This window comes from Cotesia glomerata, linkage group LG1 (assembly GCF_020080835.1).
Source record: "Cotesia glomerata isolate CgM1 linkage group LG1, MPM_Cglom_v2.3, whole genome shotgun sequence".
In the NCBI taxonomy this organism is placed as follows: Eukaryota; Metazoa; Arthropoda; class Insecta; order Hymenoptera; family Braconidae; genus Cotesia; species Cotesia glomerata.
The window spans coordinates 24,393,213-24,418,931 of NC_058158.1; the positions used below are offsets into that span (position 1 = coordinate 24,393,213).

General features: G+C 30.7%; 7 protein-coding genes across 11 annotated transcripts; 5 read left to right on the forward strand and 2 right to left on the reverse strand.

The window, feature by feature from the left end:
• Positions 1-1,912: 1,912 nt before the first annotated feature.
• On the forward strand, positions 1,913-4,215 carry LOC123261064 (phenoloxidase-activating factor 1-like). Its single transcript, XM_044722541.1, has 3 exons — positions 1,913-2,017; positions 2,939-3,331; positions 3,409-4,215. Exons 1-3 carry the CDS (start codon positions 1,948-1,950, stop codon positions 4,149-4,151), a joined length of 1,206 nt encoding a protein of 401 aa, XP_044578476.1. The 5' UTR covers positions 1,913-1,947; the 3' UTR covers positions 4,152-4,215.
• Positions 4,216-4,584: 369 nt separating this feature from the next.
• On the forward strand, positions 4,585-7,050 carry LOC123262847 (CLIP domain-containing serine protease 2-like). Its single transcript, XM_044725323.1, has 3 exons — positions 4,585-4,770; positions 5,353-5,730; positions 5,810-7,050. The coding sequence occupies exons 1-3, from the start codon at positions 4,698-4,700 to the stop codon at positions 6,520-6,522; spliced, it is 1,164 nt and encodes a 387-aa protein (XP_044581258.1). The 5' UTR covers positions 4,585-4,697; the 3' UTR covers positions 6,523-7,050.
• A 707-nt stretch (positions 7,051-7,757) lies between these two features.
• On the forward strand, positions 7,758-10,426 carry LOC123262856 (serine protease easter-like). Its single transcript, XM_044725333.1, has 3 exons — positions 7,758-8,744; positions 9,035-9,493; positions 9,561-10,426. Exons 1-3 carry the CDS (start codon positions 8,693-8,695, stop codon positions 10,178-10,180), a joined length of 1,131 nt encoding a protein of 376 aa, XP_044581268.1. The 5' UTR covers positions 7,758-8,692; the 3' UTR covers positions 10,181-10,426.
• LOC123262814 (protein FAM161A) lies at positions 10,366-14,376 on the reverse strand. Of its 5 annotated transcripts, none has more exons than XM_044725263.1 (8): positions 14,249-14,376; positions 12,440-13,193; positions 12,162-12,368; positions 11,935-12,096; positions 11,369-11,857; positions 11,176-11,298; positions 10,966-11,110; positions 10,366-10,896 (listed from the first exon to the last, which is right to left on the reverse strand). In XM_044725263.1, exons 2-8 carry the CDS (start codon positions 13,024-13,026, stop codon positions 10,468-10,470), a joined length of 2,142 nt encoding a protein of 713 aa, XP_044581198.1. In that variant the 5' UTR covers positions 13,027-13,193; positions 14,249-14,376; the 3' UTR covers positions 10,366-10,467. The 5 variants fall into 5 exon arrangements, with proteins under 5 accessions (XP_044581198.1, XP_044581235.1, XP_044581226.1 ...); XM_044725300.1 differs by lacking the exon at positions 14,249-14,376 and having other exon boundaries at positions 12,440-12,980; positions 13,069-13,428; XM_044725291.1 differs by lacking the exon at positions 14,249-14,376 and having other exon boundaries at positions 10,366-10,863; positions 12,440-13,428.
• Positions 13,528-21,233, forward strand: LOC123262837 (ubiquinone biosynthesis monooxygenase COQ6, mitochondrial). Its single transcript, XM_044725311.1, has 8 exons — positions 13,528-13,836; positions 13,914-14,104; positions 14,633-14,872; positions 19,851-19,958; positions 20,051-20,113; positions 20,205-20,515; positions 20,592-20,874; positions 21,125-21,233. Exons 1-8 carry the CDS (start codon positions 13,641-13,643, stop codon positions 21,167-21,169), a joined length of 1,437 nt encoding a protein of 478 aa, XP_044581246.1. The 5' UTR covers positions 13,528-13,640; the 3' UTR covers positions 21,170-21,233.
• Positions 14,897-19,437, reverse strand: LOC123262808 (transient receptor potential channel pyrexia-like). Its single transcript, XM_044725248.1, has 5 exons — positions 18,629-19,437; positions 17,578-17,867; positions 17,318-17,500; positions 16,568-17,231; positions 14,897-16,503 (listed from the first exon to the last, which is right to left on the reverse strand). Exons 1-5 carry the CDS (start codon positions 18,734-18,736, stop codon positions 14,962-14,964), a joined length of 2,787 nt encoding a protein of 928 aa, XP_044581183.1. The 5' UTR covers positions 18,737-19,437; the 3' UTR covers positions 14,897-14,961.
• A 108-nt stretch (positions 21,234-21,341) lies between the features above and the next one.
• Positions 21,342-23,520, forward strand: LOC123262863 (aarF domain-containing kinase 1). Its single transcript, XM_044725348.1, has 2 exons — positions 21,342-21,709; positions 21,835-23,520. Exon 2 carries the CDS (start codon positions 21,912-21,914, stop codon positions 23,478-23,480), a length of 1,569 nt encoding a protein of 522 aa, XP_044581283.1. The 5' UTR covers positions 21,342-21,709; positions 21,835-21,911; the 3' UTR covers positions 23,481-23,520.
• Positions 23,521-25,719: the final 2,199 nt, after the last annotated feature.

Consider the following 25,719-nt stretch of genomic DNA (forward strand, 5'->3'; position numbering starts at 1 on the left):
CAACCGAGTTCATTTCCAAGACTTGCCGTCAACTTGGTGGCAAGTTGCGGCAGTAAATCGACGGAAAGTTGCGACCAACTTGGCTATCAGGGTAGGCGACATATTTGTAGTAGTAGTAAATAGATTGATAGTTTTCCAATCACAGCACTAAAGCGCATAATGCGGCATTATGCGCAGCATCGAGTGTTCCAACAATTCAACAGCAAAGCTTCGCACATAACAGTTGGACACTCACTATTACGCGCAATAGGCCTTTTAATGGAAGTTAGAGCGCATGCTCACTCGCCATGTTTTTGAGGCGGCAATTCGAAAGTTTCGGACAACTTAATAGGTACACATACTTACATATACACTGTTCACAGACGTAAAAACTGCCCGAAAAAGATGACGGATATTAAACATGCGCACAAAAAATTTTCAACTTATAAAACTTTACTTTTAAAAATTTCCTTTATTCATATTTCAGGAGTACAATTATACTTTGTTAGTTAATAAGAATTACAGAGTGTTCCCATTTTTATAGCTAAAAAATTTTACACTTTTGGTTTATAATGTTATAATTTGAAAAAATTTATGTTTTATTATATTATGTTCTTAAATTTGTTTGTGAGTAAAAATTTGTAAAAAAAACCTCATTAATTTCTTGAACTTATAAAAAGGGCTATGCGGGAATTTTGAACTTTCTGCTCTAGTACAGTGTCATATATACTAGAATAGATCCACCGGTTTTGGACATTTTTAAATTCAATGATTGTGCAGAAAATTTTAATGTTAAAATAATATTTTCATAGAATTTTTAAATGTTTACATTCATATACAAATAGAATTTATGATGTTATTACGTTTATAAATTATTTATACAGTAATTTGGACATCAATTGTCCAAAAACGGTATGTGTCCACAAACGGTACTTCTGACCCTTTATCAAGATTACCACTCGAAAAAAAAATATCAGTATTTTTATCTTTTAAGTTTGTTGTAATTAATCTTTGCTTAGGACATGTTAGTTGAGAATATATTTTTAGAAGAAATTCTATTTTGATAATTTTAAGTCAATAATCTTCTCTGATCGAATGAAGTACGACTAATAATTAGAAAATAATAGTTAAAAATAATATTTTTTTAACTATTGAATATGAAGTAAAAACAGATCGTTAGGTTTGAATTATGAGCTTTTGATATAGGCGAATAAAGGGTATATTTATCATCAATCATTATAAAAAAATAGAAAAACTCACAAAAACAAACGCTCTTACGTGTAAGAGCGAATGGAAGAGAGAAATGTTACGTGTAACATTTTTTACAAATATAAATAATGCTGTGAAGCGGGAAAGAATAGGAGTTACGGTAATTATTACGTGAAGCGTTCCACATTCACGTAACAGGATATTGGTAGGAAGGATTGAGAAAGGAATGTGGAGAGGATCATCTTAATGTGAGTTTATAGAATATACGAGAAAAAATTATTAGATAGCTCGGACTGGGATTCGAACCCAGAACCTTCCGAAGACTTACTTACTCTACCATTTGAGCTATCCGGTCTATACTAAATTTCCTTTCGCTTATTCTATATACATTAAGCCACGCCGTCCATCTTACGGCAAGCATTTTTACAAATATAAATAATGCTGTGAAGCGGGAAAGAATAGGAGTCTATATGTTGTTTTCTGAAACATATTGCCTAAAAGTTTATGGAATAATAATAATGACAAAACCAGTAATGGAAATAATTTAAAGAAAATAATTAAAATAACTCTTTAAAATCTCCAGTGTGAGATTCCAGAGTGGGAATCTAGTTGACCTCGAGGTATTACATTTTTATGTTCTTCTAATTTTGTGATCATATTAGTCGACGTTCACATTTGCTGTCTAACGCGTTGTCAAAATTATTTGAAAATTTTTTTTTAAAAAAATAAAAAATTAAATAAGTATTTTCTAATAAAAAGATGTATCGAAAACTAATATGTATATTTAATTATCTGTTGATATTTTTACTTATGAGAAAATCTTGTGCACGTATGTCTTATTTTAAATATAAATGTATTTATAGAAAAATATACCCATAAAACATTTTAATTACATATGAATTTCATCATTTTAATGATAATTAATTTATAAAAAAATCACATTTTAGACAGAAATAGTTTTATGGGATTATAAAGAGTCATTTTGTGACTTAATAATTAATTTGAGTTATTGTAATTTTAACATATTATCTAAGTGATTTTTTGTCTGATGTTTCCGGGTTCAATTTTTTTCTTGTGATAAATAAAATAAACTAATAGAAACCGGTGACGTTAGCCGAGTCGTCTAAGGCGCATGGCCTATAGAGAACTCGGACTAACTTACCGGCCAGGCGTGGGTTCGAATCCCAAGCTGGTCTTAGAAATCAACTTGGTTGATATTCGGCCCTTGCCGCGTAGGTTAAGATTTACACAACCCAAAAAGACCCAACGTACCACTCCCAACAGTTAAAAGTCGGCGATATGACCACAGCAGTTAAAACCGACTCTAAATAATAATAAATAAAAAAAAAAAAAAACTAATAGAGATTATATTTTTTTTTTAATTTTAAATACAAAAAAAATATCAATAACTTTACGAAAATTATACAAATCAAACAAAACAGTACTATCAGTACATAGATATTAATTTTACCATCTTGAACTGGGTGTTATGAAATCTTACGTTTGAAATCTCCTTAAAAGATATAAATTATATGGGTTTTTTTCAAGGTTAATAAACTGCTAATGTAGTTTGACATTGAGTTATACTAAAAATAATTTACCGATTCAATCAAAACTACTTCCAATCACCCTATCATATTTCTAAATTCTCTTTTTTTCTCTTAAGTCATTAAAAATCATATATATTTTAGAAATTTCTTTAATATAATAATGTCCACTAAAAATATAATTTTTAAATGTTTCATTACAGAAAACTTGCCAGGAAATAGCTGTTTTACTAGTGATTATCAAATAGGAGAATGTATAAATATCCTCGGGTGTCCAGATGTCTTGGATCTTTTGCAAATACAGGTCAAGACTCCTGAAATTATACGAAATCTTCGTAACTCACAATGTGGTATCGAAGGTCGATATCCTAAAGTTTGCTGTGCTCTTAAAAATCAACTATGGACACCTAAAAAAACAAACGTTATATCGACGACGGAATCATATAATCCTGATTCAAACACTCCGTCTTTTCGCCAACCTAGCGATCCACTTCTTCCTTCTAATTGCGGTCGTGATCTTTCTGTAAGGATTATCGGAGGTGAACGAGCTAGTATTGATGAATTCCCGTGGATAACTTTATTAGAATACGACAACCGTAAGTATTTCTACAGTATCACACTAATTATTATAACTTACTTATCAGTTACTTATATAGTATTCTTATTTATTTAGCGGATGGAAGAAAATCGGCACTCTGCAGTGGAATGTTAATAAGTAAGCGCTATGTTTTGTCTGCAGCCCATTGCGTCAATTCTGAAGATCTAAAAGCTTGGCGACCTGAAAGAGTAATATTTGGTGAATATGATAGAAGAACAAATCCCGATTGTGTTAGTGATGGTTACAACAGTAAAATTTGCGCCCCATCAATAGTAAAAATAGATATCGAAGAAATTATACAACACGAGGATTACAAATCAGTATCACAATCTAGAGATAGAACAAACGACATAGCTTTAATTCGATTATCTTCACCAGTTGAATTTACAGATTACATCAAGCCAATTTGTTTACCACACAATGGAAATATTCCCCAAAAACTATGGGTAGCAGGATGGGGTGCTACTGAGAATGGATCTCGCTCTGATGTTAAACTAAAACTTGCTATTTCTCCCTTCAATCACGAAGAATGTCAAGCGCGATATGGAAAATCTTCAATATCGATTAAAAACAATCAAATTTGTGCAGGCGGACAGTTAAGAAAAGACTCATGTAGAGGTGATTCCGGTGGTCCTCTCATGTCTGTTGAAAGAACCGCTGATGGAACTGGAAAATGGACTGCAGTTGGTGTTGTGTCTTTTGGTCCTGATAATTGTGGTTTACCAGGTTGGCCAGGGGTTTACACCAAAATAGATGATTATATCAATTGGATAATGAGAAGATTAAGACCCGAACCGAGAGCTCATTATTGGAAATGATTTTTTAAACAGATTTGTCAATAGTTTTATTAAATTACCAGTCAATTATCAATCTTTTTTAAATTTTAACATTTCAATAAATATTACTATTTTAACTATACATCCAGTAGATTTAAAATAATTTTAATTCAATCCTAAAAAAAATATCAATATAAACGAATAAATGCTTAAGAAAATAATTTTAAATAGCTACGAGGATAAAAAAACATAAAATATTGTTATTATAACAATTAAACGTCATATTAATCTCTTATTCAAGTGAAAAATTAATTTAAGAGTGTATTCTAAGCATCGTCAAGTGTAAGGTATGTAATTTAAAAATTGGATAAATGGGAAATCCTAATATTATTAAAGAACTTCTCAGAATCATGGTGGGAGACCGGTTTGACCCTGGCTTCAGCTCCTATATTTCTCCCGCAATGACTACTACTCTGACAGTCGACTTTCGCATGTCTCATTGAACATCTCGTTTAAATCATTAATTCAATATTTACAAAAAAATATAACAGAAATTTTAATAGAGATTATATATTAGAAAAAAATAAAATGATTGAAAAATCATTTCTTCACACATTTTTTGTTTTGACGATATTTTTGTTTATCAATACATCCAGTGCACGTAAGTTACATTTTCTAAGAAATCATCTTATATTAATGTATATTATTTTTTTTATTTCTATGATTTATTGTATTGGTTTGTCAGGAATTAAAACTGAATAATTAATTACTTTAAATTATGAACTGTAAACAAAAAATTTAAATTTCAAATTATAATATTTTGAATAAGAATTTTAGAATTGATAATTATTATAATCAAAAAACTAGTTTTAAGTTGACCGTAAACTGAGGTCAAGTAAGATTATAGAATTTCTTAAGAAGATACTCATCCAACTAAAATTTTATGTAGTTAATAATATTACAACGAATATTTATAAAATAAAAAAAAAAGATTCAATGAAGTCATCAGTAATTTATTTATATAAACATATGATGTCTAATAAATACTTCCAGTAATTTTATTTTATTAATTATTGTTTATTATAGATATTAATGTTAATTTTCATAATTTATGTCGTAAATTTCTAAAAAATGTAATTTTTATTTTCAATAGAGAAATTATTTTACTTACATGATAATCATTTGCTAAATAAAAATTTAAGAGAACTTTCCTAAAATAACATTAATAAATAAATTTTTTCAGAAAACTGGCAAGACGATAGGTGTTACTTGAACAACAATCAAGTCGGCCGATGTATAAACATTCGTCAATGTCCACCTATGATAGAGCTTCTACAACTATCTTCAACATTTCCCGAAAATATCCAAACCCTTAGAGCAGCTCAATGTGGTTTCGAAGGCCGAGATCCCAAAGTTTGTTGTGTTTTAAATAACTTATCACCAATACAACCCCCAGCTACAACAGAATTTTACGATGTCTCTAACAATAGTGGCAATATTAATTCACGCAATAGCTTACTTCCGCGGGACTGTGGACGAGATCTTTCCGTGAGGATTTTTGGAGGTGAACGTACAGACATTGACGAATTTCCATGGATGGCTCTGTTAGAATACCAAAAACGTAAGTATTTTATTGAATTTAATAATTATATTGGATATATTAAAAAAATTAACAAATAATTTACTTTTTATCTAATTAGCAAACGGAAGAACAACAGCATGCGGAGGAGTATTGATTAGCAATCGATACGTTCTGACTGCGGCCCACTGCATAAAAGGAAAGGATTTACCAAAAAGTTGGCGTCTTCTTGGAGTCAGATTGGGTGAATATAATACAGCAACAGATCCGGATTGTATCCCAGACTTAGGCAATACTGAAATTTGCGCCCCACCAGTAGTTAGTATTGGAGTAGAAGAGCAAATAGCTCATGAAGACTATAGACCAACGGCTAGAGATCAACAAAATGATATAGCTTTACTAAGATTGTCTACACCCGTAACGTTTACTGACTATATTAAACCTGTTTGTTTGCCAAACAATGGAAGTCTATCTCAACGTCTGTGGGTAGCTGGGTGGGGAAAGACGGAGACCAGAAGCGAATCTGACTTTAAGTTAAAACTCTCAGTTCCTATCGCTGATCGCCAAGACTGTTTAGCACGATACGGAAATTCAGCAATAGCTCTTTCAGAAAATCAAATTTGTGCTGGTGGCCAGCGAGGAAAGGATTCATGTAGAGGTGATTCCGGTGGCCCTCTCATGTCTGTTGAAAGGGGCATGGATGGTACTGGAAGATGGACAACCGTTGGCATTGTTTCTTTCGGTCCCTCTCCTTGTGGTATGCAAGGTTGGCCAGGAATTTATACCAAAGTTTCCCATTACACCGATTGGATTTTACGTAATATGAGACCTTAAAGTTGACTTTTTTTTATTATTATATGAACAGTCTAAAGATATCATAATTAAAAGACCTAATTTGACGACGATAAAAATAACCATCTAAACTCGTAAATCATAAGTAGTTAAATATGTTCTATTATTTTTTTTATCTTTTTATTATGTTTGAGAGCCAGTTTTGCAATTCAGGATAAAATTTTATCTAGAATAAAATTAGTATTATCAGTATATCTGTATCTTGTATATTATATACATGGAGTATATAGATATATTGGCTGCGTTCAAGTTTACTAAGTTCTGAGCAGATCTGAACATATCTTGTAGCAACAACTTAAAATAACTATATTATTTTTTTTTTTTAATCTATAATAAAACAATGCAAGGTATATTTATTTAAGTGTGTCTAAAATTAATTTTTTTGGTAGATAAAGTCAGCCCTGCTCAGAACTTAGTAAACCTGAACGCAGCCATTTTAACATTGAATAAAATTTTATCCCACTTTGTAAAACACTAAATCTAATAAAAAGTGATACAAATAAAAGCTAATTATGTAGCAATCTATTTCTTTAGTTTAATAATTTATTCAAGTTATAACTATATACTCTTTACAATATTCGAATGAAGTTAATAAAGTTTCACAATAATTAATCAATCCCGTAGAATATAGTTATCAGTAAAACGATTCAATAGATTAAGTTCGTGTATAAGTATTAATGTCAAGATGGTACTCCGCGGTTACAATAATACGATACGTTAAGTAAAGGAAAATATGATAAGTGTAGTAACCCGTAGATGTGTGTATCTCAGAGGCTGAGGAAAGTCTGCCTCGTGCCCCTTGACTCTTGAGGGTGTTAGCCTTTGCTAACACTTAGCGTTGTTCTTGGGGTCCCGTGACGTCATGAGCCCCTTGAATGCCGGGGAAGGGATTTTATGGCCCAAAGAGTACGGTGGTTGACGCAAAATTTTCGAGAGTGGAAAAGTACTCCCACAATTATTATTATCAATTTTATCCCGGATTGAAAAACTGACCGTTAATAATAATTTTTATTGATGATCTAGTATAAATTAACTTAATAAAAATACTGTTTTTAATGTAAGTTGTATTTTTAAATACATTTTTTTAATGAATTAATTATCATAATTATTCGATAAAATCATAAATAAATGTTTCCCAGCTCTATGATAGACAAATTTCATAAGCCTCTATATTTGATCTAAAATACATTTTAATATGTTTTTATTAAAATAAATTGTCATTGATAAATGACTTTGTTATGAGTTTTGAAATGATATCATTAATAATTGATGGTGGACCTTTATTAATATTATAGTGACGACTATCGTTATTAATAATATCAGTAATAGGTCATCTGAAGTAACCTTCAGGTCAATAACAATTTGAGATCAATCAATATTTATATTTACTCGTACAATCGTATATTATCCTAAATAAATAAAATATTTCTTGATATTCTTTTCCATCAAATAAGACCCCATCATCAAATCACTCGATGCGGGTTTCTGCACGTGTTACTTGAAATGTTATGACGTCAAATCTTTCATTCTAAAGTTGTTTATTTATTTATCTTATTTTTTAACGTCTTGCTATCGATGATTGATAAACAAATAAAATATTTAGTTTTATTTTGATATGTACAAGTTAACATGATCAATAATTGGCCTTGATGACTTTTTTAAGTTTCAATTAAAATTGATTTCAGTCAATGCAAAATGATAATAGCTTAAATAAATGTAAAAGTATAAAAGCATATACATGCAACAACACACGTGATTATTTTTTATCAAGGACAAATGCAGATGGCAGCAGACCGTCTAGTGCAAAAATATTATCATCTTACTTATAACGGGTTTGCAGAATTTTCACAAATAGAAGGTGTTGAGACGCGAATAGATACGTGCGTATTGCAGTCTGAAGAACAAGTTTTTGTTTTAATTATTATTTTTTGATTTTTTTATGTTGTTATTTTAACAAAATCATAATTAAAAGAGAAAAATTTTCATAATAAAAAATTTATTGGAATCGCAATGTGTTAATTTCATTTTATTCAATGTATTGTTTGTGAACTTGACTTCAGAGACACTCTTCTGAAGAAAACTGTCTGTTATATTTTGTTATGATATTAATTATAATTTTTTACAAATTGAACTGCATTTTCTCAATTGAAATATGAAGTTTTTATTGATATTACTAAGTTACTTTTTAGTTATTGTTTATGCTCGTAAGTATATATTAATTTTTTTATTTAACATAATTACTTTATTCAAAAATAATCATGATCATATCGTTTTTCCAAACAAAGAAGAAATAAAAGTTTAAGTTCTTTTTTATTTAATAATCTTGTTAAGTAACAAATTAAGGATTGTCTATCTTATATTAATAATCAGTTTTTTATTATTTACAAATAACTTATTTTTCTGAAGGTTTAATTATATTGAACAAAAAGAAGCGAATATAAAAAAATATAAAAAAATAAATATACTATAATTTTTTTTTAACAATTTATTACAGAAGATAAATGTATGACACCATCTGGAAGTATAAGTTCGTGTATTATTGTAACAGAGTGTTCATCATTATTGAGTATTCTCAAAGGTCCGCGACCAATTCCTCATGAAGCATTAGAACTTCTTCGATTGTCACAATGTGGATTCGAGGGAATGTGGCCAAAAGTATGTTGTGAACAACCTGTGCAATTATCTACAACAATAGAGCCAGAACTATCAACAATACCTAATCCTCCAGATGTGGTGAATCATTCAAATGTAAGACTACTTAATCACACTATATGCGGTCCAATCACTGAGCCAAAAATATTTGGAGGGAATAAAACTGGTGTTCTCGACTATCCATGGATGGCATTAATAGCTTACAATATCGATGGTAGAAAAGAATTTAGATGCGGAGGAACAATTATTAATAAACGTTACATCTTGACTGCTGCACATTGTGTTACAAATTTACCGTCTAGTAATTTTTTTATTAAACATCCAAAAAACAATTTTTAATAAAATACTTGAGAAAATTTTTTTTCTAGGCCTCACTCTACTTGGAGTTCGAGTTGGAGACCATGACTTGAATACCGAACGTGATTGTGATAAGGATGAAGACGGTCTGGAAATAGTTTGTGCTGATCAATATCAAGATTTTTTAATAGAAAGTACTAAATTTCATCCGGGTTACGTTCCATCAAAACTACAGGATGACATAGGATTAATACGCCTAGCTTTAGATATAGACTTTGAACCGATAAATGTAAAACCAATTTGCTTACCTATTGGAACAGCTCAACGGTTAGGTCAAAAAACTGTCACGATCACTGGATGGGGTGCAACTGAGTTTGGTACACGTAGTCTGGAACTTCTTATGGTTAATTTATCTCCAGTTCCTAACGATGAATGTGCAAAAGCTTACGAAGGTAAATCAGTTATTTGGTATAAGCAAATGTGTGCTGGTGGTAAAAATGGTAAGGATTCATGCACTGGCGACAGTGGCGGTCCTCTTCAATCACCAGGACGTTATTACAATGATGTACGATACGTTCAATATGGTATTGTAAGTTTTGGGCCACGCAATTGTGGTATCGATGGTTTTCCCGGAGTTTACACGTTTTTACCATATTACATGGACTGGATATTGGATAATATGCAAGATTAAAATATTATACTTCATGTTCATAAATATTCTTTAATTTTGTAGTTTGTAAGTTTTTTATAAGACTGCTCGTACTATTTTAGTTATTATTATTCTTCATTTAATATTATTATATTAATCTTGTAATATTTTGAAAAAAAAAAAAAATTATTTTGCGCACAGTAATAAATAATGTTACAATTTACGTGTAAAAGTGATATGTATAAATTTTCGTAATAAAAAATTTAACAGTATATTTTTAATTATAAAGATAATACTTGTAGATTATTTGTTAAAGCATTTTATACGTATTAAAGATTTTGATTATTTTTATTGCACAAATTGTGAGAATCTTGTTCATCACTAGGACTGATAGAATATTTTTCGTTATCGTCACCATCATCATCTTCAATTAGTTCAGCAGTTTCATTAATCGATACTCGAAGAGATCTGCGCTCATTTTTTTTTTTATTACTCATAAAATTTTCTGATCTAGTTGATGCCTGAGATTTTCTAGAGCCAGAAGATTTTGAAGATTGCTCAGGAGATAACCGTGTTGGTGTAGATTCGGAGTCAGGACGTGATGGACATTCGGGACTATTGTCAGACTCAAGACTGCTAGAATGTTGAGGTTTGAGTTTTTTTTTATTTTTTTTGCGTTCAAGTTTGTAAGCCCGCGATTGCAGCTGACGCATTCCCTGGAAATTCTGCATATTGTGTTCCTTCTTAGAGAAACGAGTCTTCAATTGATCATCAAATATTGTTTCTTATCAGTAAAATAAATGTACGTGATTTGGAGTAATTCATACCTGTGAGTGACGTTCGAACAATGTAGGAATTTGTGTAACACGATCGAGCATCATTTCCATTTCAAAACGATGACGTTCAGCTTGTTCTCTTGCTTCATCCCTGCGTAATGATATTCGGAAATCTAAATCTCTCGCTAAATCTTTTCTGAAGTATATATAAAAAAAAATAAATAAATAAACTAATTTTTTTTCCACTTATAAATAATATACCTAGCTGCATGTCGCAGTGCACGCCATGCAGGTTTTCGGCCAGTCCAAGATTCCCGCATTTTGATTGCATACTCCCGTGCTTTCTCTTCCATTCTCTCTTGAATTTCTCGTTCCAACTTTTCTCTGAAATTTTCCTAAGCTATAATCGATTTTGTTTTCTTTACACGTTTAATTAATAAATTAATTAATTTACCTCGATGCTTGACACCGTAATATTGCAGCTAAATTATTACCTCTGCAGGACTGATTAGTCAAAACGGAACGCGATCTTTCAGATGTTATTGGAGTAGAACTACATACTCTTAATGATTCTTCATTACGGCGACACTCGTCATTGCTACAATTTCTAATTCTTGGAATGCACGCTGATTTTATTCGTTCTCTCCGGGCCATCGATGGCGGCAATGCCGATGATTTCAATAATTCAACGGCACGAATTTTCTTTTGCATCTGTCTAACATACTCATCTTCTAACATTCTATCGTACACGTCAGTACCAAAAAGATCTTTTGGCACAGGCTTTGCTCTAAATCTAGATGTTGATATTGATTTTACATTCCTTGAACATAGTTCTGGACTCGAGCGACTCATTGTTTTAATAGCTCTACGATCACACTCTAATCTGAAAGGTTTTACTTGGGACATTAGGCTCCACGCTGATTCTTCACGGATCATTCGGCTTCTATGAAAAGAAAAAAAAAGAAAATTTATTATCAACTTGAAAAAATGACTAAAAGCAAGTAAATTAACGTATCACACCTTTCTTCTTTAGCCGCCATCAATTTATCGTACAAAGGAATCCTTGATGTCAAAGGAATCGGTCTAACTCTTCTTTTTTTGATCGGACCTCCTTTATTATTTTCATTAAATTTTTCTGTAGCTTCTTTTTCAGCGCGAGACATGTATTTTTCTGCTTCATCTCTGGGATTTAAAATCAATGATGAAACTTGTAGTATAAAATGTAAATATCCTTAACAAATATTTACCTTAATGCAAATAAAAATGGTTTTGGAACAGTTGGTTGCCATCTCTTAGGACTACTAGGCGGTAAACTTCGAGTTTCAACACTATTTTCCGAGTCACTATTAGCACTTTCAGTACTTTTGGATTCACTCCAAGTACTCCAGCTTTTACTAGCAGAATGTATTTCTCGATTTTTTAAAGTTTTCATTTCTTTATCCTTGTCTTTACACCTGAAAATTTTATTGATACATATGTAAAAATTTATACAGCTCTATTTATTCAAAAAATTGTATTTACTTACCTAAAAGTTAACAAATCTTGGTCTTCAGCCAGTCCAGCAAAGGTCCCGGAAGAAAATAACAAGGGACTCCCAGTCCGAGAATCCTCAAGACTACATTTCTTCCCAAGCAATCTCAAATCAACATTATTTTCATCCCACCTCTTAGACTTGTCAGGAATACTCGGTGTCGACGGAGGTAAAGTTGAAGATTTATCAAGAACACCGAGACTTTTTTCATCACTATCATCCTGATCTAAACAATTCTTCAAATTTTTCAACAACAATCTCTGCTTTCTTTTCAAATAATCCAACTTCTGTTGGAATTGTTCATTAGAGAGATGATTAATTTCACCATAGTCAGGTATACTTTCCAAAAAATCTAAGAAACTCTCTACATTGCTGTCATCAGAACTAATTATTTCACGGTTTGAATCCTGATTACTCGAAGACGATACGAAATTAATTCTACGTGATTTTCCAGTATTTCTACTTTTTTCTACTCGTTGGATTCTGGGGCGTTCATAAGACGGTGTTGGTTGACGGCTATAAGGATCTATAGGCACTTTAATACACGAATTAACGAAAGATGAACCTCTATGTTCAGACATTTCTTCCTACAATTTAAGTATTTGTTTTTCTTTTCCACTTACTCGTTATATTTAGTTGCTCTTTTCACTACATTTTATTTATGACTGCTTTACAAATACGTGGATTCTTGAGGTAATTCACCTGAAAATCGATCAGCCAACGCAGGGGAACGCATCACCATGGTGACCTTAAAGGTAAAAAAAGTAGTAGTGGTAGTAAGAAATTTCAGGGTCGTCTGTTCGCTCATCACAATAATTAAAATAAATATTTTATTTTGTTTTAATTAAAAAACTAAATTACAGATTAAAATTTTACTATTACATCAATGAAAAAATTTCAATATTTGTCGTTCATCTAAAAATACTTTTTTATCTCACATTTATCGAGCTGAATAAAAGAAAATTTTTATAAGGGTTGCTCATATTGATTACACTACTGGAATCTTTACGTAAAGAAATTTGTTTATTAGTACAATGGTAGTGAAGTTTAATCTCTAAGAATGATAAGTAAAGCCTGGTAGCATTATTTAATAAATCAATAAATTGTTTCATACAGTAATCTTTTGTTGATCTCATTAGCTCTCCATTGCTCGTTTGAATTTTGTTTTGAATTTCTGATAAGCGCGCCAAACAAAATGGCATTTGTAAGTAAAACTATGCCGTGTACTCGAAGTATTTTAACATCTTTATACAGTAAATATAGTGTTTGTTTATCAAATCAAGTGGTAATTGCAAGGAAACATCATTGTGCTACTGGAGATAATGATAAACATCATGACATTATTATTGCCGGAGGTGGAATGGTTGGAACAACTTTGGCTGTTGCTTTAGGTTAGAATATTCCGGAGAAATAATAATAACAATTCTTTAGTAATAATAAATACAATAATTAATGACTTTTGTTGCAGCTAATAATAGAACGTTAGAATCTCAAAAGATTTTATTACTGGAAAGTGGAAATAAATATGAATTTAAACAAACCGAAAAATATTCTAATCGAGTTGTCGCATTGAATCAACAAACACGTACATTACTATCAAGTATAGGAGCATGGAAACACATAGAAGCTGTTCGTTATTCTCCAGTTCGAAAAATGCAGGTAATCAGGCATATAATCATATGGCATATTTACAATTCTGTCATAAGTGTTTATATTAAAAGTAAGTCTACATAACCCAAGTCTGCCACAATGTGTTTGCTAAAGAAAATCTGTCTCAAATAGAATATATATTTATTTACTTACTTATATGTCAATCAGTGTTGCATCAAACAATACAACTTAAATCATTACGAGTTTGAGGTCACTGTCAAAAATGAACACTATCGTTTAAACTCGACTATTGACATTATTTCAGAATAATTAAGTATGTTAAAAAATTTTTAATTATTCTTATCTTTTTAGAACAATAAGTTGGCAAAAAATATGATATAAATATTTTTCTATATAATTATAAATGGAAAATTTTTAGGTATATAATTGAAGACAGAATTTTTTTGATGGGCAAATCATTAAAGACTGTGGCTAAAATAAGTTTCACTTTTGCCAGAGTTGCTTACAGCAGTGATGGAAAAGTGTACTTGCTCTTATTATAATTTTTAATTAATATAAAAATAAATTATGTATTAGGTATGGGATGCCTGTTCAGATGCCATGATAACATTTAATGAAGATCAATTGTCTGAGGATATAGCGTATATTGTCGAAAATGATTTATTATTACATGCAGTCAATAAACAACTAGAAGAAAAGCCATCTGTTCACGTTATTTATAATGCCAAAGTTGAAGGTATTACTTTGCCAAAAACAATCGACAATGATGTTAAAATAAAATTAGAGAATGGTGAAGAATTTACATCGAAATTACTGGTAAATAATTTTTTTATCACTAAAAAAAATTAAAAATATTTATTTTTTTATTTTACAAAAAAAATTAAATTTTTATAAGCGTACTACAATTAGTCATGATCAAATTCTCGAGCAATAGTATCAACTTTAGTTGATAAAGCATCTAAACGCATACTAATATTTTGTGAGCACCTTTTGAACTCAGAAAATAATTCTAACAATTGCCTACTGGTATCATTAACTGAACTAAAACTATACAATCTACTGGTTCGACTATCATCAAGATCAAAGTTATTATTTCTTGATGAAGGGCTGTTGATATTATTACGTATGCGAATTTTTCTTTCGGAAACTAATCGATAGATAGATTTTATTAAATCTTTAGGTAGTCGTTTTTCACGAGGATCATTTGGTCTAATGTGTATTGCGCAATGATGAGGTGGATGAAGAAGTAAAGCTCCTTTTCTGCAGGGTTTAACAATTCTTTGAGGACAATGGTCAAGAAATTTGGAAAAGAGCAAACTTTCTAGATGTGCTACTAGTTCAGCACGGCGTACAAGTCGATCAAGTCCAGCACAACGACGAAGTTCTTGGATGTCTGATACTGCAAGTCCTACCATTAAATTAGTTAGAATAATAGTGACGAGTACAACAAAAGCCAAAAGCATAAGATGAGATGTTCCTGGGTATTGTATTGGTGCATCTTTATCAAAAAAAACATCCTCAAATTCCAATTCTCCTGACATCATAATAATTGTCTTCAATAGACTAATGAGTGGACTTTCAAAAGACTTGTAATTTTTATGGAGAACGCTAAATCCAAGTCCAAACCCAATAATTAAGCATAAATATGCACCAAGAAATTTAAAAAAGTTAATTGCTACTTGAGTAAACATCTGAACGTACAAACCAAACATGGGAAATCTTCCAACGACTATCATAAGTTCAACCCAGACTAAAAAAATGCCTAGAGCAGCTACATGATATTGCCACAGACCAACTGGGTTTATTATAATTGCAGCGGAAGATACAATCACTCCCCACTGTAACCAGTTTTCCCATCTTTTTATGTACGAACAAATACCATGAGATAATTGAAAAATCTCTTTAGTTGTTAAAATAACTGTAAAAACAATAATAGGCATAAAAAATATTTCTACAACAGTATCCGCCTCGTATAAAAATGCTGCTATAGTGTATGCCGTAAATATTGCAACAAATATTGAATGAAATATCAAACTAAATAGAAAAAATTTACGGACTTTTAACCATTTTAGATAAAGAAAACTTTCACAGAGAGGATGTTTGAGAATATGTCTTTGACCACCTTCAACAAGACATAACATTAAATCAGTTTCACTTCGTCCACCTGGTACCAAAAAACGAAAATCCAAGCGCAGTTCACAGTCGACATCACCTAATTCATGGTCATGCAGAGATATCGCTTGATCCATACGTGAAACAAATCTTGGAAGTACATCTGGTGTACGTCTAATGATGAAACTGAGTGCAGAAATTCCACCTTTCGTTCTGGCAGTCACGTCAGCTCCTTTTGCCAGCAATAAAGTTACGATGAAAGAACTTTCATTAAGTGCCGCAATGTGAAGAGGAGTGTATCCAAATTTATCTGGCTTATTTACATAAGATCCACCCTGTTAATTATAAACAAAAATCACTAATATAAGAACAAAGTATATATATCAAGAAAATTCTCACCTGTAATAATATTCGAACTAATTCACTTCCTCTGACACTCTTAGCTACGGCAGTATGGAGAGGTGTCCTACCATCATCGTCTTCAGCATTAACATCAGCTCCAGCAGCAATTAAACTTTCCATAGTATCCGCAGATTGGGCTAAAGCTGCAAGATGTAATGGAGTATGTCCTCTTGAATTTTTAGCATTGATTGGAGCTCCAGCTTTGACTAAAAGTTTTACACATTCACTGCTCCCTTCTTCTGCTGCTAAATGAAGTGGTGTAGATCGTGCTGCACCTGATTGAACTCGTACGTCAGCTCCATAGTGCAAAAGTAAACTTACACTGCAAGCAGCGCCTAGACTAGCAGCAGCATGTAACGGAGTTTCAGTGTATACTTGAGGATTATTCGGAGAAGCGCCAGCTTTTAAAAGAGCTTCTACGCAGTCAGCAGCATTACTCATTACTGCATAATGTAATGGTGTACGTCCGGGAAGACCGGCATCAACATTACCTCCAGATTTTATTAAACATTTAACTGATGAAAGATTACCAATCGCCGCAGCACAATGTAACGCTGTATATTCTTTATTAAAATCCCAATCATTTGGATTAGCGCCATGTTTTAGTAGTATTTCTATTATTTTTACATGCCCCGCACACGCTGCTAGATGTAACGGAGTCCTAAAGATAAAACAGTTGATTTATTTTATGACTTATAAAATTGTTTACATAAATAATGAAATGTTGATAAACTTCATAATAATAACCTTCCATGCCCATCTCGAATAGAGATATTAGTGCCTCTTTGAAGTAGCGCTTTGACTATTTCAATTTGTCCTAACCAACAGGCAACTAGAAGACAAGTCTCTGGCCATTTAGCAAGAACTGATTCAGATGTTGAAGATGCAGCTGCTTCATTTTGCGCATTGTGAGAAGATTTTCTGACACCACTATAATTTTTTATATTGACCTTATTATCACTTAAAAAGTTTTTGTTTCATGATATGATATTAATTGTATAACGTACCCATTGGCGAAATTTGAAATGACTAAAGTTTGATCTTTAGTTTTATCTGAGCTTATACATTTTAAAACTTCAAGAGTTTTCTCCAAAATATCACCATGAAGAGTAGGAATAAGTGTTAATGCAGTTTCACCTGCAGGAAGACTTGACAGAGCTTTTGTTACTTCTGCCGTATCCCAAGGCTGTTGCTTTTTTGCCAATGAAGTTTTTGTACATGCAAATTCTGTTGATGAGCTTTCGGATGATATACTGCCTCGTTCCATATCATCCATCCATAGATCACTACGTTCGTTCTAACAAGTTTGAATAAAATCGTTAAAAAATACATTAGAAATAAACATAATATTATTAGAGGCTGGCAATAGCTTGGTCGGTTCGGTGCCCGCTTTTCGAAAGAGTGGGACCCGGGTTCGATCCCGACACGCACCAATATTTTTCAGTGATTATAAATAAAAATATGTGCGTTAATGTTGCCAGCCTCTGGAGGTGGCAGAGATAGCCGGGCGGCACACGTCTGACTTGGGTGATCACCCATTTAAGCAACAACTTGAATGAGTGATCATCCTAGTCAGCGTTGGCTAGCGCGAGGGATCTCTGCACACTAGGATAGGGGCCTAATGCTCCAGTGGTCGATAAAGAAGAATTTCTTATCAATCACTGTAGACTTAACCCAGCTCCGACTGTACTAACATGGGTTTTCTCTGTGGTTTCCCCATGTTTCTGTTCCAATACCCGAGTGGTAAGGACCAGGGTGAATGCGGTACAGAAGGCACAAGTCGGTCCACAGCCGCATTAAGAAGTGTGTGTTGGGAATGAAAAAAAATCCCGACATGCAGGGGGGTGGGGTCAAAAGAAGTAGTGAGTATAATGAAGTGATAATAATGATGGAAGTAAATACAAAGTAGAGCTGGGAAAAAAGTGTGTTGTGTAACAAAGGGAAGTGAGAAATAATACCCCACCCTCCCTTGTAAAACACTGCCCAGGTGATACAAGTAAAACCTCCATTATTAACATAATATTATTAGATTTGTAAACAATGTACGCGTAAGACTACCTGGTATCCTACTGTGAGTGTCGACATGTGAATGTTGTCTCGATAGATGATATCCTCACCATTCCGATTTAACAATTTACCCAGAGGCTTTGTATGACGTGGAAACATCGTTAAGAATTTTTTAAGTATTAAATCACATACACATGCACATACACCAGCAATTACTCAAAGTCACCAGCATTAAGTATTTGCTTATAATCTGATTTAATCACAAATATAAATTCATTGAATTTTCTAAAGTCCGTTCAATTGAATCAGAAACATCAACAAGTTATTTACATTTTTTTCTATGCTTAAATTTTTTTATTTCATTTTTAAACTTAATATTGAAGTAATGAATCACAACAATAGATACTTTCCGGATGTTTGACGAAGGTATTCATTTGAAATATAAATCGTGAATTCTTTTCTGTAATATTGATACAAAGTTTAATTTACTTGCGATATGAATACTCCGAGAAATTGTAAACGTCTGATGAATCCCGCGTCTTCTTTCACGTGTACCCAAATGTTTATAAAACAGACTTGGCTTATAATTAGACTACGTCGATCTCTGAATTCCAGTATTTACTGAGGGGATTTTGCGACTACCAAAATTATTTCTTATTATTTATTTTGACTTTTTTTTTTTTTAGTACTGAGAAACCATACTTTGCACTTTGTAACAGGAAAGTGGGCCAACCGCATGCTTATAGAGAATAACAACTACTTTATTGATAACGATGTCCTCACAGGAAGTTGCTGTGATTATGTTTGATTTTTCCTTTGAATCACGATTTAATTCTAAGCTTTTATGTCGTGTTTGTTTTTCTAATTATGTTTTAATTATTAAATCATACTAAGTAATAAACTAGTGAGTAATAACTTCTACTACTTTTTTTAATAAGGACAAAATAACAATACTATTTGATACTTTTAATTAAATGATTATTTCCGATCATCAATAAATATTCAATAGTACTGAATGGTTCTTGATATAAACACTCATCACTTCTTTCAAACTTTGAGTTTTTACATCATATTTCTTAGTTTGTCTAAGTTATTTTTGGTATTCCGTAACTGATTTTTATTTTCTCCTCCTCTCTGTGCTTTTACATATGTAATTCAAGAGCTGTTGGCAACGCTAACGTAAAATATCCAAATTATAAATTTATGGTCAATAAATAAATAAATTAAATATATTTATATATATATTTTTTTTTTTTTTTTCATTTTATTTTAGATTGGGGCGGATGGAGTGACTTCTCGTGTACGCCAAGCAATGAATGTACAATATGTCAAGTGGGATTATGATCAAATGGGAATCGTTGCAACTGTTGAACTGTCAGAGGTAACTGTTTTTCAGTTCAAATTTAACTTTACTTTTGATAAATTTTATTTCAAATTATTATTATCATTATTATATGATGACTTTTTTTTTAGCCAACAGAAAATGTTGTAGCTTGGCAAAGATTTTTACCAACAGGTCCAGTAGCATTATTACCGGTAAGTATTTCAAAAAATTTTGAATTTCAAAATACATTAATTAATTTTTTTAGTACTTATTAAAATTAAAATACACTGTTTATCAAATTAGCTTACAAGCACTTTGAGCTCCCTCGTTTGGTCTATAACAACAAAAGAAGCTAAACGTCTATTAAAAGTACCTGAAGAGGAATTTGTTGACGAATTAAATAGGGCGCTGTGGAAAGTATATCCGAAGAATAATCTTGTTGAAAGTGGTATGAAGGCATTGCAACAATTACTTGAACAATTTTCCCTTCAAACTGGTGTATCTAGACAACTACAGCCTTCTGTACTGAAAATTGTTGAAGGATCTCGAGCTGCTTTTCCTTTGGGATTTGGACACTCTGCCTCTTATGTTGCGAATAGGGTTGCTCTTATTGGGTAGTATATTTTATAGATTTGAGTAATTGATTCAATAAGTAGCGTAATTTATGATTTTTTTTTTTATTTTATATAGTGATGCAGCTCACCGTGTTCATCCATTAGCTGGCCAAGGTGTCAATCTTGGATTCGGTGATGTTTGTTTATTAGTTAAATTACTTGAAGAAACTTTGAGAGATGGAAGTATTCTAGGAGATATTCAGTACTTGTCCAAATACGAAACATTAAGGCAAAGACATAACGTTCCAACTATGTTAGCTATTGATGCTTTACACAGATTGTATAAAGGAACTGCTCCACCAATAATCCTTGCTAGAAGTTTAGGATTACAATTAATTAACGCCATTGGTCCAGTAAAGGTAAATATTTATAAAAAACAAAAAATGGAATAATTCGCTAAGGTAAAAGCCCCAATAGATGATCACGTACCAGTATATGATCACTCCATGTATCTGTATATCTATATTCACAAATATAGGTATACAAATACATGGAGTGATCATATACTGGTACATTCATCTATTGGAGCTTTTACCTTACTTGAATATAAATTAATCCAAACTCATTTTATTAAATACTTAATACAATAAATTAATTTGTTGTTTACAGAAAATACTAATGAATCATGCATCAGACTCACGAATAATTCAATAAGAGAGATATAATGATTTAATTATTTATATCAACTTTTTGCAAATAAATGAAAATGCAAAGTTTTGCAAAGAAATTTAATTTACAACATAAAAATAGTATTATATATTTTGTGTATTTAATTAATAATTTTATATAATGTAATTATAAAAACTATATTATTTTGCATCATAATACATATATATTTTAATAAAAGATAATGTTAATAAAAATTTAAAGATGATCAAATAGTGAAAAGTATCACGTAATAAAAATAAGCCATATTCTAAATTCCAATCGGTAAGAAAATTAGTCGTGTCAGTAGTTTTCAGCTGTTCTCAACGTGATAACTAAATAAGAAACATAACATTGAATTATTTCATAACGGAGTATTAAATAAAATTATTTAATATCCTCTTTTTACTTTAAATCATTAAATATCTATTTAAGTGTCTTTTTATATATTTATCAGTAATAAAATTATTAATTATAAAAGTAATCGTGAACTTTGATAAAAGTTTTTAGGTTATTTATGCAGCTCAATAACAATTTACATCATATTGAGTAAGTTCAAATGGTATTTTATATAATTAAATAGTTTAAATTAAGAACATGAATAATTACTTTAAACATCATATTGTTAAAATTAAATAAATATTTTATTTCATATAAATTATTTTTATTTTCAGATTTTTATCAGCTGTAAGCAGCTGCTAGTGCAGAATAAATTATTTTTCTTAATTATTAATGATAAATAAATTGAAAAATGTTATCGAGAAGGCTTATAAAATACACAACAGTAGGAGCAGTAGGTGTAGGAACTCTTGTATCCTGGAGAGCAAATGACTATGACATTGGATCCATAGGTATTGTACGTCTAAGCAGAGCTGCTGTAAAAGTATTTATAATAGGATCTCATTACAAAAAATCACTTTACGATAGTGGATTAGAAAAATCATCACCAGAATACGCAAAAGCTAAGTCAGAAACTCATTCATTTGGAGCACAAAAACTCCTGGAACTATGCTGTGCTAATAAAGGGGTTTATATAAAAATAGGCCAACACATAGGAGCTTTAGATTATTTATTACCATCAGAATATGTTACTAAAATGCGAGTTTTACATAGTTCAGCACCTCAATCTTCATTCGAAGATGTTTTAAAAGTACTTAAAGAAGATTTTAAAAAAGATCCTTATGAAATATTTGAATCTATTGAAAAAGAACCACTTGGTGCTGCTAGTTTAGCTCAAGTACACAAAGCAACGTTAAAAAATGGTAAAGTTGTTGCCGTTAAAGTGCAACATCGTGCTGTTAAATCAAATTCTTATGTTGATATAAAAACAATGGCAGCATTAGTTAAAATAACATCGTGGGTATTTCCAGAATTTAAATTTGATTGGCTTGTCGATGAGACTAAAAAAAATATACCACGTGAATTAAATTTTACATGGGAAGGTAAAAACGCTGAAAGATTAAGTAATTTATTTTCACATTATAAATGGTTAAAAGTACCTAAAGTTTATTGGGATTTATCATCATCTCGTGTATTAACTATGGAGTTTGTTGAAGGAGGACAAATTAATGATTTAAAGTATATACATGACAATAATATTAATCCATATGAAATAAGTGGTAAATTAGGTCGTTTGTACAGTCATATGATATTTGTAACGGGTTTTGTTCATTCAGATCCACATCCTGGTAATATTCTTGTTAAAAAAAATGTAAATAATGAAGCTGAACTAATTTTACTTGATCATGGTTTGTATGCAGAATTGACTGATGAATTTAGATGGTCATATTCAAAATTATGGCTTGCAATACTTGATCGTGATAAAGATGCTATGAGAAAATACTGCGGTCAACTTGGTGTTGAAGATATGTATGGTTTATTGGCGTGTATGGTATCTGGCAGAACTTGGGATGCTGTTATGACTGGTATTGAAAGAACTAAATACAGTTCTGATGAAAAGGTACAATTTCAAACTGAAATACCAAATTTATTGCCACAAATAAGTGAAATATTAGAAAGAGTTAATCGACAAATGTTACTTGTACTTAAAACAAATGATTTAATACGTAGTATTGAACATACGCTAAAAACTTCATCAAGAATGTCTGCTTTTATAGAAATGTCCAAGTGCTGTGTTCACTCAGTTTACGACGAAAAGTTGAAACACAGTAATGGAAAATGGAATCGATGGGGTACATTAATTGCCGAACAATTTGCATTACTCAGATTATCTTTTTATTATGCTTATTTAGGAATAATTAATTTTAATTTGATCACTACTGTTGAGTCTTTATGGACTCGTGACTTTTATCCATATTAATGAACAAATTTTATAGGGAACAAATGTTTTTATTTATTTTTAGAGAAATCTTCTATTATAAAAAAATATTATTCGTTAAAAATATTTTTTTATCAATAGTCTTTATCATTTTTGTGATTGCATTAACATTATAGTCTTGATACCAAACGTATTAATGTAGTTTTTATAAAAATGATGCAAAGCAATTGTTATAAATAAGATAAAATGTCCACTTTATTGATTTTTGCTTAATATGATGAATTATTGCCATTACCATTGTAATGATAACAATTATTGTGAATTTATAATCAATAATAAAATATGTGTCATAAATACAGTTTCATATAAATATTTATGAATAAGTAAAGTACACGTCTGTATGTATATATGTATGCATGTATTATTTTTTTATTCAATATTTTTTTCATTTGTAAAAATTTATTTGAATTTGTTAAATAAAAATGTATTTTTTAATAAATTATGGTACTATTTGATAAATAATTTTTAAAAAATGAAATTCTACTATTCCTTTAATTTTAAAGTGAATGAAGAAAGTCAATACGTTGGCTCTGCAACGAAGTCGATAAAAATATAATAGAAAGTAAACATTTAACATTTTGTGTCTAAATTAGTATACGTTGGAGATGTCATCAATATCTAGTTTGGCACCGAGGATAACAATAAAAGAACTGTACAGTATGTATACTAACAAGTTTATAAACTGGCTGATACTTTGTAAAGTGAATTTTAAAACATAAAAAAAAAAAAAAACAAAATCTAGTTCAAAACAAAATCTAGTTTTGTTTTGATAATTAACTATAAGGAGTAATTATGTGAAAAGAAAAAAGTACTCCTTTTTTATATCATAAAAATATGAAATTTTCAAATTGATATAAACGGCCATGATGTCAGGTGCAAAATTTAAATGGGTGTGGTAGACCTCTAATCTACGTAGCTTCATCGAAAAAGGCTTAATAGATAAGTAGGCTATGTAGCCTTTGTAGTGGTAACAATAATAAAAAGAAAACAGTACTTTTATTAATAGCGTTTACATATATATAAATATATATATATATATATATATATGTATATATATAGCATATATATATATATATATATATATATATATATATATATAGCAGCTATATATATATATATATATATATATATATATATATATATATATATATATATATTAAGGTGTGTCAATTTTAGGCGACTTTTTTTTTTCAACGAAAAAACAGGCTGAAAACTTGCATGAAGGTGAGAACAGAAGCCCGTTCAAAGCGGAGCTCTTAATATTAAGATTTAGAGGTGTCTGTCCCTAATTTTTCATTTCCCATTTAAATAACATAGGAAAAAAAATTATTTTTTTTGTTTATTTTTCTAGCTCGGCATACGCACCTCATATGAATAAGTCCATAGCATATTCTTGTAGGAAATTCAACGCTCTACAAAAAAGGTCTCTTGCACTTTTATCATAAAGACAGCCGTTCTAAAGTTATTCAGACGTAAACTTCTAAATGTATAAAATTTTGATTATTCGAGTATTAGACTGATATACAAATTATCTTATTACTGTCTTAAAAATTATTTTTATATGTAAAATTGGTTCTGATGTGCTAATATTTTCATAAAGCTAAAAAAAAATTACTCATGTATCAAATTGTTTTCTTCTTTATTTCATTTACTGTAAGAAAATCATGACCCGAGTTGAATGAATTAAATTTTTAAAAAGTTTCACAGAATTATCAATTTATTACTCCACACGGAGAGAAAAGATAAGCTCGGAAAATCAGAAAAGTGCACGTCTCATAACGCTCATTTATCACAAAAAAATCTGGAAAACGGTTGACCCTAAAGGCCATCCCTGCAACTTCCGCTAATTCCATATCTAAGCGCTTAAAATTGCACTTATGAGGTTTTTGAGCTCTTCAAGTCAAAAGTCTGATAAAAGTTTCAAAAAATTATTATAAAATCAGGTCACTAATTTGTGATCATAAATTGTTAATAGTTTAATAGAATTTCATTAATACGATGATTAATAGACTTATGAGAAATGTTAAAATTCAATCAATATGTTTAAATGCTATATATCTGATTTTGTGAATATTTTGTATTACTTCGTAGCTATAAAAAAAATTAGAACGATTTCTTTTTTAACGTACACAGAAAAAAATTTCATAAATTAAAAACCCTTATAAGAAAATATAAGAATAGTTATGAAAATTTCATCATTTATATTGTTACAATAAAACGT

Coding starts and splice junctions, on each gene's coding strand:
- LOC123262837 (XM_044725311.1), top strand. CDS start 13,641: ATGGCATTTGTAAGTAAAACTATGCCGTGTACTCGAAGTATTTTAACA. Junction 13,837..13,913: donor AACTTTGGCTGTTGCTTTAG/GTTAGAATATTC, acceptor CTTTTGTTGCAG/CTAATAATAGAACGTTAGAA. Junction 20,516..20,591: donor AATAGGGTTGCTCTTATTGG/GTAGTATATTTT, acceptor TATTTTATATAG/TGATGCAGCTCACCGTGTTC.
- LOC123262856 (XM_044725333.1), top strand. CDS start 8,693: ATGAAGTTTTTATTGATATTACTAAGTTACTTTTTAGTTATTGTTTAT. Junction 8,745..9,034: donor TTTAGTTATTGTTTATGCTC/GTAAGTATATAT, acceptor AATTTATTACAG/AAGATAAATGTATGACACCA. Junction 9,494..9,560: donor TGTTACAAATTTACCGTCTA/GTAATTTTTTTA, acceptor TTTTTTTTCTAG/GCCTCACTCTACTTGGAGTT.
- LOC123262847 (XM_044725323.1), top strand. CDS start 4,698: ATGATTGAAAAATCATTTCTTCACACATTTTTTGTTTTGACGATATTT. Junction 4,771..5,352: donor TATCAATACATCCAGTGCAC/GTAAGTTACATT, acceptor AAATTTTTTCAG/AAAACTGGCAAGACGATAGG. Junction 5,731..5,809: donor TCTGTTAGAATACCAAAAAC/GTAAGTATTTTA, acceptor TTATCTAATTAG/CAAACGGAAGAACAACAGCA.
- LOC123262814 (XM_044725263.1), bottom strand. CDS start 13,026: ATGTCTGAACATAGAGGTTCATCTTTCGTTAATTCGTGTATTAAAGTG. Junction 11,858..11,934: donor ATGGCGGCTAAAGAAGAAAG/GTGTGATACGTT, acceptor TTCTTTTCATAG/AAGCCGAATGATCCGTGAAG. Junction 10,897..10,965: donor TGTTCGAACGTCACTCACAG/GTATGAATTACT, acceptor GATCAATTGAAG/ACTCGTTTCTCTAAGAAGGA.
- LOC123262863 (XM_044725348.1), top strand. CDS start 21,912: ATGTTATCGAGAAGGCTTATAAAATACACAACAGTAGGAGCAGTAGGT.
- LOC123262808 (XM_044725248.1), bottom strand. CDS start 18,736: ATGTTTCCACGTCATACAAAGCCTCTGGGTAAATTGTTAAATCGGAAT. Junction 17,868..18,628: donor CACTCACAGTAGGATACCAG/GTAGTCTTACGC, acceptor CAAACTTGTTAG/AACGAACGTAGTGATCTATG. Junction 16,504..16,567: donor TAGTTCGAATATTATTACAG/GTGAGAATTTTC, acceptor TATAATTAACAG/GGTGGATCTTATGTAAATAA.
- LOC123261064 (XM_044722541.1), top strand. CDS start 1,948: ATGTATCGAAAACTAATATGTATATTTAATTATCTGTTGATATTTTTA. Junction 2,018..2,938: donor TATGAGAAAATCTTGTGCAC/GTATGTCTTATT, acceptor GTTTCATTACAG/AAAACTTGCCAGGAAATAGC. Junction 3,332..3,408: donor TTTATTAGAATACGACAACC/GTAAGTATTTCT, acceptor TTATTTATTTAG/CGGATGGAAGAAAATCGGCA.